The sequence below is a fragment of the Chaetodon auriga genome, chromosome 7 (genome assembly GCF_051107435.1).
Source record: "Chaetodon auriga isolate fChaAug3 chromosome 7, fChaAug3.hap1, whole genome shotgun sequence".
NCBI classification, from domain to species: Eukaryota; Metazoa; Chordata; class Actinopteri; order Chaetodontiformes; family Chaetodontidae; genus Chaetodon; species Chaetodon auriga.
The window spans coordinates 17,419,774-17,437,022 of NC_135080.1; the positions used below are offsets into that span (position 1 = coordinate 17,419,774).

A 17,249-nucleotide genomic window follows, 5' to 3' on the forward strand; every position below is an offset into this window, starting at 1 on the left:
CCTGAGCGCTCTGCTCTTATTTTGTCATAAAACATCATCAGCGCACATTGTATCCACTACAAAGTCAATATTAAACAATCCTTTCCGTCTCCATTCATAACAGGATTTTACACGAACTCTTAGATGCTCTATAGAAGTAAGACGGATAAAACAATAAAATGAAAACAGTTCAAATAAAATCAAATTAATGATGAAAATATAATATCCTCCAATAGATTATTCCACCTGGATCCAGAATATTTGTTCTGACAGAACTGTGGTTACGCATTCAGATGCCATTAAACATCCTAATAAAAAACAACATTAATACTAACACCACTAATAACAATAGAACTAAATCAAACGAAAAAATGCTAAACTGTCGTAATAATAATAATAATAATAATAATAATAATAATAATAATAATTTATTCCTTTTTCTTTGCGACTCAAAAAAGCTCCTCTCACCACATATAATGGGGGTTTTATTTTGAAAGTTATGACAGTTTAGACCGGAAACGCCATTCTTACTTCCTGTGGCGGCAGGAAAGTCAAACAACAAAATGCAGACGCTTCCTTGGACCCAGTCATGAAAACCCTCACGTACAGCGTGAGTTCAGCGATGCTTTTCAGACTGTTTGCTCTCACAGTCTGATCGGGCACCATCGATCCTTCCGGAAAGTCTTCTTCGCTGTTTACCTGCGTGAACGATGTCCATCGTGACAGTGCAGCTCGGCCAGTGCGGTAACCAGGTGGGCCATGAGCTGTTTGACATCATCTGCAGCGATGCTCAGGGAGGAGGGAGGGAGAGGAAAGCGTACAACACAGCCAGCTGTGAGCGATTCTTCCACCGAACTGCACACGGAGGTAAGACACCTGATCTTGATTTTAAAAAGTTTGTTTTCGGCCTGCACTGCGCTCCTGTTTACCTGTCATGCCTTGTTCTAACCAGACCTTATAGCCAGGGCGGTGCTGGTTGACATGGAGCCCAAAGTGATCAACCAGAGTATAAGCAGGGCTGCTAAATCCGGCAGGTGGAGGTATGGAGAGGAGTCACACTTCAGCCAGAAGCAGGGCTCTGGAAACAACTGGGCTAACGGGTGAGGACATTCAGACTGCTGTCACAGCGACAGCAACATGTCAGTGAAGAGTCAGTCACCTCATGCCATGTTGGAATCAATCCCAACTCAAAGCCCACTTACTAGCTCTTCCTCCAGAGCTTTCATCCTCAGCAGATGGATCTGTTGATGAGCAAACTCTGTAGCATTGTACCATGTATCATTTTCTTTTTTATTACATGCAAAAATACAGTATGTTTAGAAATATCTAAGTGGACGGGGAAGCTGCTAACGTGACGCTTGTATCACACCAGGTACTGTGTCCACGGCCCTCGTCACAGAGACGCGGTGGAGGAGCTGGTGAGGCGAGAGGTGGAGCGCTGTGACAGGCTGGCCGGCCTCATGGCCATGATGAGCGTTGCAGGAGGAACCGGCTCTGGGGTCGGAACCTATATTACTCAGTGTGTCCGAGACATCTACCCCAAGTCCTTCATCCTCAACCACCTCACCTGGCCGTACGGGACTGGGGAGGTGCGGAGTCTGCTGTCAAGTGGCTCGTCTTTACTGCTAATGTGATACTGAATCTTTTTTCCTTGACCCTTCCTTTCAGGTTATTGTCCAGAATTACAACTCGGTGCTGACGCTGGTTCATCTCTACCAGCTGTCGGACGCCATCCTTGTGCACGAGAACGACACAGTGCACAGGATCTGCAGTCAGCTGCTCAACATCAAACACATCTCCTTCGGCGATGTTAACAGGGTCATCGCTCACCAGCTGGGCAGCGTCCTGCAGCCCGCACTCACTGCTGACTCCCACGGAGCCTACAGCAGAAATCCTGTGGGTGAGAGAGGCCGAGACACGCACGCAAACACACACGGCTGGTTCTCCACAGGGCCTGAATCCCTCCCTCAAACCTTCATACATCCAGTCTTCTCATGGCACGCACCCACATCTTAACCCTGATTCTAACATTATCCTTACTGTCTCTGTCTCTCAGGTGAGCTGGTGAGCGCCCTCGCATGCCACCCAGAGTACAAGCTGCTCAGTGTGTGTACTATCCCTCAGATGTCCAGCGCCTCCATGGCCTACAGCGCGTTCAGCTGGCCGGGCCTGCTCAAACACCTCCGACAGATGCTCATCTCCAACGCCAAGATGGAGGAAGGCAAGTCCCGCCAAAATCTGATCTGTGCATGTTTATTCAGTTATTTTATGGCTTGAACGAGCTGCAGATGAAACCATAAAGCGCCTCTGAGGATCTTGTTGTTCGTCCTGAGTTAGGAATAGACTGGCAGGTGCGTCCACCTGCGGGCTCCGAGCGCACCGGGAGTCTGATGGGACCCAGCTTTAACACCTCTCTGGCCAACCTGCTCATACTGAGAGGGAGGGATGTGTACAGCGCAGAGACAGGTCAGAGAGCTAATTCCTCATTGACCTCAACTGATGAATTCATGACAATCAAGGATGAGGATGGTTCATGAATCAGAGTTCTGTCCTGTCCACAGCTGGTTTTGATGACCCGGGCCTGTACACCTCCTGGCTCCCATCAGGAGAAGCTTTCAACTCATGGAAATCCCCGGTGCCTTTTAATAAGTATGAAAAATCGGCCACGCTGGTCAGTAACAGTCGGGCTCTGCTCAGACCGCTGGATAACATGGTGGGAAAAGCCTGGAATATGTTTGCGTCCAGGTGAGTCAGTCATGTTGCTCAGAGAAACGATTAAATATTTAGGAAAAAAAGAAAATATTTTTAACATTAATAGTCGCTGAAGCTGGAGATGGAAACCAGAAGTCAGCTGTTTTGTTTGTGGATTAAATGTCTTTTTTTTCCCCTTTCCTCTCTAACAGGGCCTACATCCATCAGTACATTAAATTTGGGATCTCAGAGGAGGACTTTCTCGACAGCTTTGCATCTCTTGAGCAAGTCGTCTCCAGCTACAGTCAGCTGTGCTAGACATGGAGACAGCTGACAAGGAGCACCTAGACTGGACAAGAGAACATCGTGCTGTGGGACATAAAAAACTTGATTTTGACATCAGCAGTGGCAAAGACTGAGGCGACTTCTTTGCACCGAAAGTATCACTGGGACACACGTTCAGTGCCCCTGCAAGGGAAAATGTAGGAACTATTTTATTAAATTATTTTGGACTTTCTGGTGTGACTCTTTTGTCAATTGCTGTTTCCAAGGCCAAGAACGGACTGACTCGACGTTTAATGTAACATAGACAAGAAGCCCTTAAAGTGCTCTCAAGCAAGTTTGTGGAGCAATTATTGGGAAAAGCAGCAGCGCACAAAGAAAAGTGACAAGGACATCAGTTAACATAGGTTTCACCACTTTATTGATTGTTAATTTTACATCGTAGCATTTCCAGAACTGGGATGATTGGCATGGAAGCAGAGTGTCACCAAAGACAAGTGTTCAAACGCACCAGCTGAAGTTGAGTCGCGGCATGAAAACAAGCAACACAACTGAAACGCTGGTCGCCCACAACTTCAGCCAGCTTACAGACCGCTGCTGCCGTGATAATTTAACAGCCAACACCAGTCTGATAAGCTAGCTGATGGGATGGGAAAGGTGTGTCATGGAACGCACTACAGAAAGATAGAAGGGGACTTCTATCCATAAAGCTGGGGTCCACCAGAGTCCGCCAAGCCTGTTTCAGGCAGGACTCAACACGGGGAGGGAAGGAAGTCCGACTGTAACGTTTGAATCAGATCAATCAAATGTAGCTGAACTATTACGGACACAATGCAGTTCTTCTGAGAATTACACAACTAAAAGACAAAATGTGTGAGTGCGGAGCTCTTCACTTACCTTAAAGATGATCAGTTCTTAGAAAATTAAGCGTTAGCTCAGTCATGACGGTTAACAAAATACAAGTTATTGAACATCACAACAGCTCATCAGGATGAACAAAGTGAATCTCGTCCTACAAGAGGGTTAAAAAAAACAAAACAAAAGACTTGGAAACAAGTGCATGATTTACATGTTTTATATGATCTGATCCAAGGTTCAACCTAAATGTACAGAATAGAAATGGGACTAGTTAGCTGAGAGTACAATGTCACTTGACAAATGATATCTTTTTTTTGTTGTTTTGTTTTGGTTCAAGTTTACTCATGTCCACACAGACCATTAGAATAGAAATACATCTGCGCATACTGTCGAAAAGATATTAAGATATTTACACAATGTGCAAACCATCAATACCACACTGTTTTAAGTTGATATTGCTTTTTTTCCAGCATTTTTAAACCGACAAATCCATAAACAGACAAAAAAAAAAAAAAAATTGGTCTTATAACAGGACAAAAACATGAGGAAAATTAAACCCTGAAAACAAAGACCGTCCATAGCAGTTACCTTGGCAGCACACTGTACAAACAAATCAAGTTCCATCCATACATAAATGTTACAAAATTAAATAAAAATCAAGTTTATAAGTCAAGAACCATATTCAAAGGAAGTGGGACCTTCCCGTCTTGCATAAGGCATAGCATCTGATGGGCACTGCCCGAACGCAGCAGTCACCACCAAACGGCTGCTTAAACTTCTGAGGTCGATGAATGGGTTAAATTTAATGTTAAAGTAACACGTTAAGATCAGCAATTGAACCAATTGCACTATGCACGCCTAGAGAGTGAGATGAGAGGAAGAACTACAAAATCTGAGGAGGGACAAACAGTAAACAGCACATACATCCTCTAAAGCGCACACACACACACACACACACACCAACAAACAGTGCCTGGTTGTTTGAGCGTTCAGCCTCTGAGAATGGATGGGGGGGGGGGGGGGGGGTGAGGTTAATTGTCAAGTTGTGAGTGGCTGGGGCTGAGTGGAGGGCTCTCAGCAGCAGCAGAGACACAGTCACTTGGATGGTCGTGCGGCTTTGTCTCGTCATCACTTGGTTTTCTCCTCCGAGTGCCTCTGCTGCTGCAGGCGCTTGGCGTAGCTCTGAGCCATGGAGTTGACGATGGAAGTGACAAAGTAGCAGACCATGACCAGCACCACCTTCTCAAACACCCACGACAGCCAGTTCTCATCCTGGAAACCAGAAATTAGGGTGCATATGCTATTGGTGGCCACCGTACAAGCACACTGTAATATTAAGTGTGAGCGTAGAAATATTGTGGATATGCTCAGCATCATCCTGCATACAGGACAGCAGTGCAGGGTTGGAGGAGAACAGTATTTCAAAATAAAGAAACTCTGCCCATTTGCGGAATTGAATCCATGGACTGTGTCTGTCCTCTTATCATGAATATGTTAGTGTGGGCACATAAGTCGGCTCATGCAGAAGACACTGCAGTACAGAAATGCCAACGATACGTTGAAGGTAATTTAGAAATTGTTCCTCAGTTACATTTGTCAAGTTTGTCCACCAGAGAGCACTGACAATTACATTTTTCAGCACACATCTTAGTCACAGTTCTTTACTAACCAAATTTCAGGATCTTTGTAAAAAATCTCTTATGAGATGATTTAAAAACTGACAATCAGACTTTCAAACTCTCAAACATCAAAGTGAGCCTTAAAAATCAAATATCCATGAGGCTATGGTACAAAAATCTCCCAACTCTGCTGCTGATCTTTTCCAATATGCTCCAAGAGTTAAATGCATCAATAAAGCTCCATGTTGAACATAAAGTGACCTAAAAGTGGTGCGTGGTAAAATAACTATTCTTACCGCTGGTGCACTTCCCCCAGCGTGGTGCAGCTTGTTCCTCTGTGCTTCCAGGTACTGACTGAAGGGCTTCTGGAGTGATGGTCCCACTTTGGGCACAGACCTGACATCGCAGTCCCACGTACATCCACACAGAGTGGCAAAGAAAAGAGACAAAAGACAAGAGGGAGGAAGAACATTAATCCACTTACCCTTTAAGCATCCTTCCTTTGACATGGAGCCCAAGACTGAAGCTTTAGACTCCTACAAGAGCCTCACAGAGCAATTCACGACGGCTTTTCTATCAAAGGTCCTCACTGATCCACCAGTCTGCTCCTTGGAGCAGCCGTGGAAGGCCCCATCCTACATGTGGACCCTATCTTGGAGCTTCCACCTCTTCTACTGAGTGCTGTGAGCAGGAGCAGGCAGCAGAGAGGAATGAAGCAGAAACCCATCAGCCCTCCTTTTATACTACTTTGCTCTCTATAGGAGCCTGTGTCAGCCCCTTCAACCAGGAAGTGAGTCGACACGATGTCATCACCTTTACCACCATTGCTGCCTTCTGGGTGGGAAGATATCTAATCGGGGCGTGCTCATGTCCTTATTAGGCAGTGTGGATTAGCTCACCAGGGGGCCAATCATAATGGATACCATTTTACCAATTCACGTCATATCAAGACATTGGTGTTGCAGTTTTACCATTTGGTCAGCAGGGCTGCATTTCAAAGGGATTTCTATATGATGTCAATTTATCGTTACTCATACTGCAGGCTGTAGACAGACAGTGTTTTCACTGCGTAAACTCTATGCTGCCTGTGGTCAGGACATAAACATGTAGTCTGGACTTGACAAGAAAAAAAAAGACAATTTACTAAACAAACAGCAAAAGGGAAGTGGATAATTGCTGATTTCAAATAAACCGAACGAGTTTTGACTGACTCAGACTTCTTATCTCTCCCACTTTACATGCAAGCACACATGGCTATACACAAAGCAACGGCCCAAAAAATCCTGCATCAGCACTGTTTGCACCCATCATAGCAAGTCACAGCGGGCCATCTGAAGTCCACGGGGAAGAACCTTGACTTTTATTTCTAATCAAAAAGAACCATGACGCTCAGTGTGACCACAGATTCAGGTGCAAATATGGTCAACGTTACTATCTGAACATTACATACATGTAAGTGAACATTTAACATCTAATAGAGCAATAAAACCAAGCAGCTATGGACACGTGAAGAATCCAAATCATGATATTTGCAATAAGTCAACTCTTTTTTATATTTAATTATTCATTTTACCATGTAAGATCTGCTGGGACAGACAAACAATATTGGCATATTACCTACAATTCTTATAGATTAACGAATGTCAGACACAGTCAAAGAATTTTTTCTTTCCATGTCTATGATTGTTTCCTGTCTCACTGGGGCAACTGTCTCAGTCAAAGCTGAACTCGGTGAGTCATATCAGCATGTTCGGATAGGACCTCACACGCCTGACCACCAATGCTGCAGAAATGGATCGCATGTGTGGAAAAATGCTAAGTGTATGCACGTTCACCCACGCAGTGAAAGCATTCATTCATACAGGATGCCCAATCAGTGGCCAAAATGCATTTGAAAATGTTTACAAATGCGCAAAACCAGGAGAAAGACAACGACTCCACAAAGAACACGATTAATTCAGTCTTTTCACGCACGCACACACACACACGCCAAGACAGACAGGCACTTACCCAATGAGTGACACCATTTGCTCGACTATGTGCTTGCTGAAGGTTATGATGACAAATAGTTTCTGTTGAAAACAAGGGAGGGATTAATAGGCTTCAAAAAGCATTCTTTTCCGATCATATGAAAAGGTATAAAACAAACACTGAATCATGTACAGAGATATGTTGTTAAGTAAGTTTAAGGAGAAGTTTTTCAGGAGGAAAATTTAGGATGGAACAAATAATTAACAAAACAACTCAGTGTCTCTCAGACACAGCTTGATTGATAGATCATTCGTTTTAGCGGCACAGCTGTGGGACATTGAGGCCACATCTGCTCCGTCCACAGACGCACTAATTACAAAACTCAACCCTGGCAGTAAGCTAAATTTTGGGCTGCGAGGGGCTTTGTGTGGTTTGCAAAGCGCCAAAGTGGGGGGGCAAAACCACAATATTCTTCTCCGGTCCTGAAACTGATCAGCTTTAAACAAGCATGACACATGGCCCCCTGGACAAAATGAGACAGGATATGACACGTGATGTCCAATAGGTTCAAGGTACAAAAAAAGAGAGCCCCCCCCCGCGGCTTCTTACCGTCTGCTCAATTTCCTTTCCTCATGTCTACCTTCTCATGTCCACTCTACATCCTCCATGAGCCCTTTGTCTGAAAGGTCTCAGAGTGAGATCACTGGCTGGTACCACCAAGAGATGGATGGGTTTAGTTTGTTAAGACACTGAGCGACTCACCCACACACAGACAGCCTCCCTTAGCATTGGTTTATATTAGTCACTAGTGTGGCAGACTCAACAACACTCCGTAATTAACAAGTTTTTTTTTGATCTAGTGGATTTTTGAAAATCCAATCTCTTGTTAAAGGCTTCTTAAAAGCGTCCCTCCTTTCATCTGGAGCCTGTTTATATGGTCTGGATGCATCCCAAAGCTAAAACCAGAACGAGGAATCCCAAAAGGACCAGAAAGAGCGAACAAGAAGTGCACAAATCGGAGTTTCTCACAGTCACAAACTCATGATCTAAGCGCGGGGTTTGATCTTTGTTCTCCCACACGTTTTGAGGTTGTGGGGATTGTTCAAAGTGAACCACTCACGCTTTTTTTTTTCTTGAGAGATTTCTTTTTGACATGCATTATTACGATGTGGACAGACAATTCTGATGACATGAAACAAAAATTGAGTCATACTGGAAGCCAAGATGCTTCAAGTATGGTATGTGCCTGTATGGTTCCAGTTAAAAACGGAAAAACGCTGTGTAGCCTGACGCGAACTGGTTCTTTGCTCGTTTCTAACCACCTCTGACAAAACTTTTAGTAGAGCCACCGACCTGTATATGCATCTTGATGATGGCTTTCCCAATGAGAGTCGCTCCGAAGAAGGTCCAGAAGGGAACCAGGAAATGACCGCAAGTTATTCCAGCCAGGTCGAAGAGAGGATTCGGGATCTGAAACACACACAGATAATATGACTGAGTCGTAGTCTTAGAAATGACACTTGCTACAGGTTCATTTCCCACAATGTCAAATGATTGCTGAAATGAGAAAAGGCTGCAATGCACTTACAGAGGCACAAGCCAAGATCCCAAAGAATCCCACTTTCTGTACCATGTGCTGGACTCCCAATTTTGCTCTTGTGACAAAATCCTGTAAACAGAAACAGAAAAAAAAAAAACAATTTAAACAGATATATGAATTCGTAGGAATGATTTTTTTTAGAAGTTTGACTTTGATGACCCATGGTTTGTAAAACCTGCTACACCACACTGCAGCATATTAAAAAAAAATCCGTGGGTGTCTCTTAAGAGATATCACCCTTTCATTCTTTTCTTAAAATAACCGTGTTGAACCTGTTCGCAGATGTGTGGTTTTTAACCAAACAAAGGTGTTGTTTGCAGTGTTATTACAAGAAATGAGAGCCTTAATGAAAGCTCTGTGGTCAAATACCTCCTCTTTCTGAGCCCTGACTTTTGTTTTTTGGTTTGGTGACTTTGGTGGCAACTACAACTTAAAATCTGTGTGGTACAAAAGTGCTGGGGATCTTTTGATCCTATCTAAATCCCTGTGGGGGGGAAATGTCTGTGGTTACATGGTGAAGATCACAGTCGATGCAGGAGGGAGATTAAGAGGCAGTTTCAAAAGCTGGCATCGCATCAATGTCAATTTTGGAGGCAATTAAAATTTCAGTTTCTCCTTAAGTCTCCACAATTAAAAATCTGAGTTTTCATCTTCAAACCCAGCTCATTTTGAATCATGCCATTTCTTTTTGTCATCAATGTTCGTGAGCCATAGTTTTTTATTCAGAATTTTGTTTTCCAAAAAGTTCTGATTAGTTTTTTTCAACGCATCTCATCCCTTGCCAATGATGAGACTACTGACAAAACAAAGGCTTCTGTTGTTCATAAAATTAACAACACATATGTCTAACTGATGTTCTTCCCTTGAACCATATTTTCTGTGACATTACTTCCCATGAACCGCATGTTCCTGAAAAGTGCTTTTGACTCGTCTGTGAGACTGTTGCTTAGGAAACCAGTGACAAATGCACATGTGGATCCATCCTGAATACATCCCCATGATGAAAGACTCGTGATGTGAAACTGGCCTCCTCAGCCTATTCAGCTGAGAACCAGTGAAGTGAGAATAGGTGATGGAGACAATGCGCTCAAATTCTGTGATTGCTGCTGACTCAGCATCTGATCTCAGCCGACTCCAGTCATGTGAACCTCGTTCCTGACAGAGCTGTCTGTCATTCAAATTAGAGGCCGGTGAAAAGAGAGAAGGAGGGAGGGAAGAAGGGAGGCAGAGAGAGCAAAGCCCGAGGGATGATTAAAGGGGGAGCTGCGCTTAGGGTGACTCACCCACGAACAGACAGATTTACTGGAAGTGTAAGGGAGGGAGGGGCTTCACTGAAGTCACATGGCACTGTAAGGCCAATCATTGGACAGTGGCTCCATGGTCAGTTACACATTATGAAGATGAAGCCATATCAGATATGATCATATCACATCAGGCAAGATGGCAAAGTGTAAACACTGATGCTAATATGGAGCCAAACAGAGGGACAGATACTTCAGGGCTCGGTGTAATTGCTGGGTTGAGTCTAGCCTACCTTTCTTACCTACTTGCTGTTTTCTTGTGCTTGTGTTCTTTGGAAATTCTTAGAATTTAGCAAATAATCTAGATATCTTAAGGTGTCATCTTAGATGTGCATGTGTGTGCAACTCTGACCTGAGCGCCCTCGGCCTGCTCCAGCATCTCCTCAAACTCCTCATAGTCTTCATCATCTGGATCAGCGCCCGACTGACGAGCCGCTCTGGCCATGAAATATGGAGGCAGCTCTCCGATGGCGGTGCCTGCGCCCTGCGCCAACACACAATGTTCCATGTCAGCACTTGTTCGTTCATTCATTAACACATTCACTCACAGGCAACTATTCATGCCCCCATGAATTATTGAATTTGGTGTGCCCAGCTGCTTTGGGTAAAGTACCACATACTTCGGCTGAATTTAAGTTACCAGCAAACCTTTTGAAGTTCAATGAATTTTGAAACATTTTGTCGAGGCATGTTGAAATGAGGGAGTCTCGGTTCTTTCCAGCTGTCACCATGCCACCCACGGCTGGCACTGCCAAACATTCTTGGCGTTTTTCGCTGCATTGTCTCTTTAACTCACCCACATGCAGGCCTCCAGGCGGACCTTTGACATGATTGAGAAGAGGGAGACGCCTCCATCCACCCCTCCACCTTGGGGACAGACGATCTGGTCCGGATACGGAGGCTCTGGGAAGTCTGTGGAGCCACACTCGTATGCTGCCAGGGTTACAGATGCTATGTGAGGACCCTAAGAGAGAGGTGGGAAAGGTGGATCAGATGAGCTGCTTTGGTGCTCTTAACAGCAGCAGATATTTGAAATGGAGAAAGGTTTCAACACTGTCACTTCATTATTTACTTTTTAGTTGCCAGTTTATTAAAAAAAGAAAGAACACGAATGCAGTATACTACAACAGCCCGACACTAAACCCCCTTTCATGAAGATTATTACGTTCAGTGGATGATGAAACTGTTTTACAGAGGTGCTGACTTTAGGTTTTTGATCATTTTGGAGGCTGTAGTTTGCTGTTGAATCTAAGGGGTGTTTTTAGTATTTAGTCTACCTTCACTGATGTTAACAGAATACTACAAAAGCACCTCAATCTTCAGCTTCCAAAATGACCATACAGCTGAATCAACACAAACAATTTCTACTAACTGAACATAAAAAGGCTGCATTTACTGCTGGGGCTGCTGTATCAGACTGGATTAATTTTAGCAGAGTATACCGAAAAAATTGTGTGTATATACATGTTTAGTAACAGTGTAACCTTTAGCTCTAACCAAGTTTTTGAGTTAAATTTAACCTGCTGTCGCATAGCTAAACACAGCTCAACAGGTACAGACACACAGCAGCAGTAGCTGAGTCACGCAGCCTCTCTGACAGGAAGGTATGTCATCTTTTATCATTGTGAAATGTCTGGTTAGGCTCAGCCACCTGGCCTCAATAACAGTTGGCCCACCTGTAACTACAACACAGCTACTCCATTATCCTGCTTAAGGTGATGCAGGAAACACTGACAGCAGACTGACAGCACACAATTAGGCTGCGATGACTGCAACTGCTCCCCCACACTAACCCTCCACCCAACACTACTGTATGAGCACACAGGGGGCTTCTCCAGTTTACAAAACACAGTCTGTTTCCAGCCAAACAGAAGCCAAACAGAAAGTCGCTTAGAAGGATTTCTTCATGACACAAGTCAGTGCTTACAAGAAATGACCCAGCTGCGATCCAAACTCTGAAACCACGATCTGATCCTCTCATCAGACAGGCGATACCGTGGCCCTGCAGTGAACTTCTTTGTTCACTGCAGTCAGCAAAGCACAACTCTTTGCATACAGAGCAGATACACCAATTCTTTACCAAGTAACTATTCAGCAAGTAGATTCCATCAAGTACATGTTTATCTAAGAAAAAGACTCCGGTAGCTGCAAAGCTTCCTGTGGCCCACAAGTAATTTAAGTAAGTAATATTGGGAAAGTGATGCAACAGGAAGGGCCATGAGGTCATTTCAATGGCCTCTCCCATTAGCAGCATGAATGACCTCAGCGTATTTCTTGATATTTTGACCTGTGGGTGATGGAGAAGGAAGCTCTCCAGTGCGGTTCCTGCGGGTCACCAACAATGTTACAACTGTCAGTTTTCAAAATACATTGTGTTGGTTGACGTTCAGCCTGATTGTAGCATGCAGTTACCAACATTAGGGTTGACATTATCATCTTTAGGTATCATCTTTCCAGGGGAAATTGACAGAAGCTTTAAATTAATTGGCCTGATTAAACACACACATTGATCAGTAAAAGCAACAACACATGAGCATGTATTTTCTCTCATTTCAACCACAATGTTATGACTAGTATCCAGCTCTTAGATACACAGCAATGACCTCCAACAACATCATGATGCATCATTAGATCATTCTGATGTGTGAATCCCCTTTCCCACGAGCACAATGATCTCATCCTCTCTATGGGGCGACTTATTAATGCTTCAGGCTTGAGATGAATTCAATGTAACTATGACATGCACTTTTTTCCTTCAAACTTAATGCTGGGAGTTTCCTGTCGATGGCTAACATCAACACTGAGTAGGTAGCAGCGGTAGGAACTGTTACATTTTGACTTTGCTGAGAAAAATCTAAAATGTTAACAGGGGCTTTGCGATGCTTTGTGTGCAGCTGATTGAAGTGGGAGTCACATAAAGGGCACAATGGCAGACTTTTTTTGGACAACTTTTCTTTATGAACAAAAGCACTCTCATCAGAGAGGTATGCGGTTTCCTTAACACACCCTGGATTAACAACAACCTGAGGGCTCTTCTGAATAACAAACATGCCTGTATGACATGGGATAGGGAGGGGGTTTAAAAGGGTATGAGTGTACCTAGATTGGAAGCTAATGGAAAGCAGTGGCTAGAACGACAGGATGCTGGAATATAAACTAGAGGGGAGTAAGATAAAGGATGCCTGGATCACTAGCTTTGGGCAGATGGCAGGAGGTGTGACAGAGAGGAGCTGAGATAACAAGTCCTCCTCCTCTCCAAAAGCATTGCTCCACAGCTATAATTCAGAGTGTTGTTGAAAGTAATCATATCTTTTGTCAATTAATAATGTAATAATGTAAAGTAACATTACATTCTAGCTGTACTCCTCCAATGGCACAAACGAGCATGAAAAAAAAAGGGTTTATTCAAGTACGCAAACAAAAGAATGATGTGCTGAAATATGAGGCAGAAAAAGAAAAATGATGAGCTCAGAATGGAGATGGCAGCCAGTCAAATTTTGGGAAGACTGATTTCCATTTATTGTTTAGACACAGTGTTTCCTGATGAGAATTTTAATCACCGTGTGCAATGTCAGAGTGAGTAACGCAAGACGTTATCAGATGAGGCTAAAATGAGAAGTTGGTATCAAAAGCAGAGACAGCGAGACGACTCAAACAAACGCGGTGAGCTGTAAAGCACTGGTGGAAGGAGTGTGCATCAGCTCCGAAAAACAGGAAGGTAACAGTTAAAACTTTTCCCATTATTTCATTATAATGGAAATAGCTGACTCAGCTGGCCCACATGTGCACGAGCTCGACAGAACAGAAGCCACATCATCAGCCTAAAGCGGACTATGGTGCAGAGTTTCGTCCTCCCTTTCATTTTGCTGTGTTCCTCTTTTTTTTTTTCTTTTTTACCACAACCACGACAAATGACACACATTTCGGTGACTCAGTCATCCAGTCATTCTGTCACTGCCTGTCAGGGAAAAACTACACTTAACTTTAGGTTAGCCTTAGACGGGTGACAAAATGGAACGAGTTTGAAGAAGCAGGAAGAGTATGACGCCATCCTCTGGCAGCTTCAGGGATAGACAGGCGTGGAGAAATGTTCAGAAGTAGGAGTTTTCTGTCATTTAAGCAGGTATATTTGGAGAAAAATGGCTTTTCTTGAAACAGATCTACATCTTTACATCTGGAAAAACCGCCTGCGTTTGTAGATACACACGGGACATCCTGACCCACGCTGAGCACAGCCGCCCTGATAATCATGGTTCCCAGTTTCTCTCTACAGCCATTATCATTTGCAGCCTTTTGACTGTTGAGAAATGGGTCGCATGTGGGCCATCTGACAAGGTTTTTCCCAGAAATATGTAGATGTAGTAATGGATACCATCATGACAAAAACATGTGGGTGATTAGATCTGACTGGTTTAAGTGGACATTTACATGTACACAATTTATCATGTCTGTTTTGCACAGTTCCACTATTTAGTGTACATTTTTAACATCTTCTGCCCAATTAGAAATAATCCTCTGTATACTGTTTTTGAGTGTCTCTGTATTCTGTGCGAACCCAGTTCAAGAACTGGTGTTTACACCCATAAAAACTCTCTTACCAGATAGAGGAGGAAGGTGTGCAGGCCAGTCCCAAGGCCCACTGAGGACAGGATCCCAAGGCCTACCCAGTAGGCACACCATAGGAACTTCTTCTCCAGGTATGCAACATACTTGAGTAAAGAAAGTAAAATAAGAGATTAGAAGGCAGAGAACACAGATGAAGTCATGGTATGATCAAAAGATTGTTTAATTAATATCAGCTGTTGTTAGAGGGAAAGATTTAAGTGACTATATATGCCTAGAATTTCATCCTGCAACCTAAATTTCCTGTAGTGGGTTGAATATTTGTTCAAAATTGCAAATGTTGGTACTCAAGGAAGATGTGAATGTTACACTGAAGCCTGGTGATGCTTTAACTGAACCGTAACATACCACCGCACAGAGGAATTTGTCAACAAAACTTCCAGCCAACTGTGTGATCAAGGGTTGCTTGACAACAGCGCAGATGTCATTATCTCCCAACATGAGCTTTCCTCCAGAAAGGTTTTCAGAGTGACTTATCATTAACCTTTAAACAGGCTGGTGATGGAGCAATGGCGTTGATTATTAACGTCAGCGAAAAAAGAAATAAATCAGTCAAGGCTCACTTGTTGGTGTGTTCCCTCCGTGGAGTAGGCGATGGAGAACAGAGAACATAACACCAAAAGTAAGAACACCGCACCTCGTCGCTGCCAAAGCCTGAACAGGAAGGCAAGAAGACAAAATGTCAGCAACGAAACAAGTTCCAAACACACAAACCAAAAAAGGGGACATGTTTTTTTTTTTTATCCTTTTCCCACATAAATGTCTTTGCTACATCTATAGTGTAAATGTTTGCCTTTCATAAGCATTAAAACAGCGCCTCAGGAACAGAGAAACACTGTAATTGTTTAGGTCAGAGGCGTAGAAGTGGTGAGCACGACGGACAAAAACAAAGAGGACAAAAGGCACAAGCGCAAACATCCTGTCAGAGGCACCAGAAAAACCTGTTTAAGTTCTTACTTAAAGGTCCACTCCTTTAGCTTGATCAGGGTCTCCAGGAGGAAGTAATGCAGTGTGGTGACAGGCCTCCTCCACACCACCAGAGACAGGCGATCCTCCTTATCTTTCTGTCGCCTCTCTCTTACTGAGGAGTCTGCTGACCACACACAATTACAATCACTCTCACACACTGGAACATATGTATCTATATCAATGATTGCATCCTGTTGAAGTGGCCATGTTAAATACATGGCACATGTGCGGTCCTGTTCTGCTGAAGGCCTTTGAAAACTGAAAGTGACCTAAAATGAATCAGGCTTGAGGGTTTTATGACTTGTTCAAACCATGTGGTGGTGGTGGTTATCGTGCTGTGTCATCAGATGTAACACAGCCCTACACTTAACAGGCACGCTTCAAGATGAGCGTTAACTTCTCTACTGTACATTCAGAAAGTTGAAGCTGAGCAGAACTGACCTGCAGACTTTCCATTCTGTTTGTCTTTAGCTCCCGCACGTTTCTGAGGCTGTTCACAGCTCGCTCCATTGGCTGCCATGTCAATCTCGATTCAGCAGGTCAGGGTGACTGGGACGATAAGAAAATGACAAGTTGGTGTCTCTGGCTTCGCAGTGTCCTCTCCGCTAATGTTTGACTTCCTTGTGACCACGGGAATATGACGAACGCCGCGGTACTCAGGTTATCACGAAATCCTTATCAGCGGCTGTTTGATATTTGTCTGTCAGACTGTCAATGCGAACATTTCGTCAACACGCCAGCTGACATTCAAAATACATGATTATAAAGAGAAAATATCGAGCAAAGCAATGAGGCGACAATATTACCAACCGCCTCGTGACAACGAGGCTTAACAGTTTACTGAAATAAGCGTCGTTCTGGAGGTCAATCTGTAATAAGATATGATGCCAAATACGTGCACTTCATCATCCTCCACATGCAAACCGGTTAGCCAACATGCTAACGGAGAAGCTAGGGACGTTGGGAGTCTCTACATCAAAACAAGGGTTTTAAAATCAACAACGAGTCGCCTTACTTGTGGGAGATGTGTAAAAAATGTTCCTTGTCGTTGTGCTGTTATAGTAATGAGAAAATATACGTTAAATAGAGGGGAAACAGAGCGATGTTTTAAATTAATTGACAGTCGTACCTCTTTCCTGTCCTCTTCACCCGGAAGCAAATGTTTGACGTGTCAAAGTAAAAACTGTGCGGTCGTTCGGGCATGAATTATTTCCTTCAACCAAGATTGTCATTAACCCGATACGGTGCATTAATCAATTGTATGAATGTGGAAGCGGGGCACGGCAAAAAAATACATTTTCTTACCTCGAAATCGAGTCATATGACTCAATTTCTAAATGACATACTTTTATTATG

At 43.6% G+C, this 17,249-nt stretch overlaps 2 protein-coding genes across 7 annotated transcripts; one reads left to right on the forward strand and one right to left on the reverse strand.

Moving 5' to 3' along the window:
- The first annotated feature begins 508 nt into the window (after positions 1-508).
- tubd1 (tubulin, delta 1) lies at positions 509-4,023 on the forward strand. 2 transcript variants are annotated; one of them, XM_076735320.1, is made up of 8 exons: positions 509-846; positions 932-1,079; positions 1,352-1,568; positions 1,648-1,879; positions 2,036-2,200; positions 2,317-2,445; positions 2,541-2,724; positions 2,883-4,023. In XM_076735320.1, the coding sequence occupies exons 1-8, from the start codon at positions 690-692 to the stop codon at positions 2,986-2,988; spliced, it is 1,338 nt and encodes a 445-aa protein (XP_076591435.1). In that variant the 5' UTR covers positions 509-689; the 3' UTR covers positions 2,989-4,023. The 2 variants fall into 2 exon arrangements, with proteins under 2 accessions (XP_076591435.1, XP_076591436.1); XM_076735321.1 differs by lacking the exon at positions 932-1,079.
- On the reverse strand, positions 4,012-17,061 carry vmp1 (vacuole membrane protein 1). Of its 5 annotated transcripts, none has more exons than XM_076735324.1 (12): positions 17,023-17,061; positions 16,335-16,442; positions 15,882-16,014; positions 15,488-15,578; positions 14,900-15,010; positions 11,098-11,265; positions 10,654-10,785; positions 8,989-9,069; positions 8,754-8,870; positions 7,440-7,501; positions 5,726-5,825; positions 4,012-5,082 (listed from the first exon to the last, which is right to left on the reverse strand). In XM_076735324.1, exons 2-12 carry the CDS (start codon positions 16,411-16,413, stop codon positions 4,939-4,941), a joined length of 1,218 nt encoding a protein of 405 aa, XP_076591439.1. In that variant the 5' UTR covers positions 16,414-16,442; positions 17,023-17,061; the 3' UTR covers positions 4,012-4,938. The 5 variants fall into 5 exon arrangements, with proteins under 5 accessions (XP_076591439.1, XP_076591441.1, XP_076591438.1 ...); XM_076735326.1 differs by having other exon boundaries at positions 16,909-17,040; XM_076735323.1 differs by having other exon boundaries at positions 15,882-16,017; positions 17,023-17,039.
- Positions 17,062-17,249: the final 188 nt, after the last annotated feature.

Bases quoted from the DNA above. Each gene is read 5' to 3' on its own strand.
- vmp1 (XM_076735323.1), bottom strand. From the start codon at position 16,413: ATGGCAGCCAATGGAGCGAGCTGTGAACAGCCTCAGAAACGTGCGGGA. The intron at 15,579-15,881 runs GTAAGAACTTAA...CTTCCTGTTCAG, and splicing joins CTAAAGGAGTGGACCTTTAA to GCTTTGGCAGCGACGAGGTG. The intron at 8,871-8,988 runs GTAAGTGCATTG...TGTGTGTTTCAG, and splicing joins GGATCTTGGCTTGTGCCTCT to ATCCCGAATCCTCTCTTCGA.
- tubd1 (XM_076735320.1), top strand. From the start codon at position 690: ATGTCCATCGTGACAGTGCAGCTCGGCCAGTGCGGTAACCAGGTGGGC. The intron at 1,080-1,351 runs GTGAGGACATTC...GTATCACACCAG, and splicing joins GGAAACAACTGGGCTAACGG to GTACTGTGTCCACGGCCCTC. The intron at 2,446-2,540 runs GTCAGAGAGCTA...TCCTGTCCACAG, and splicing joins TGTGTACAGCGCAGAGACAG to CTGGTTTTGATGACCCGGGC.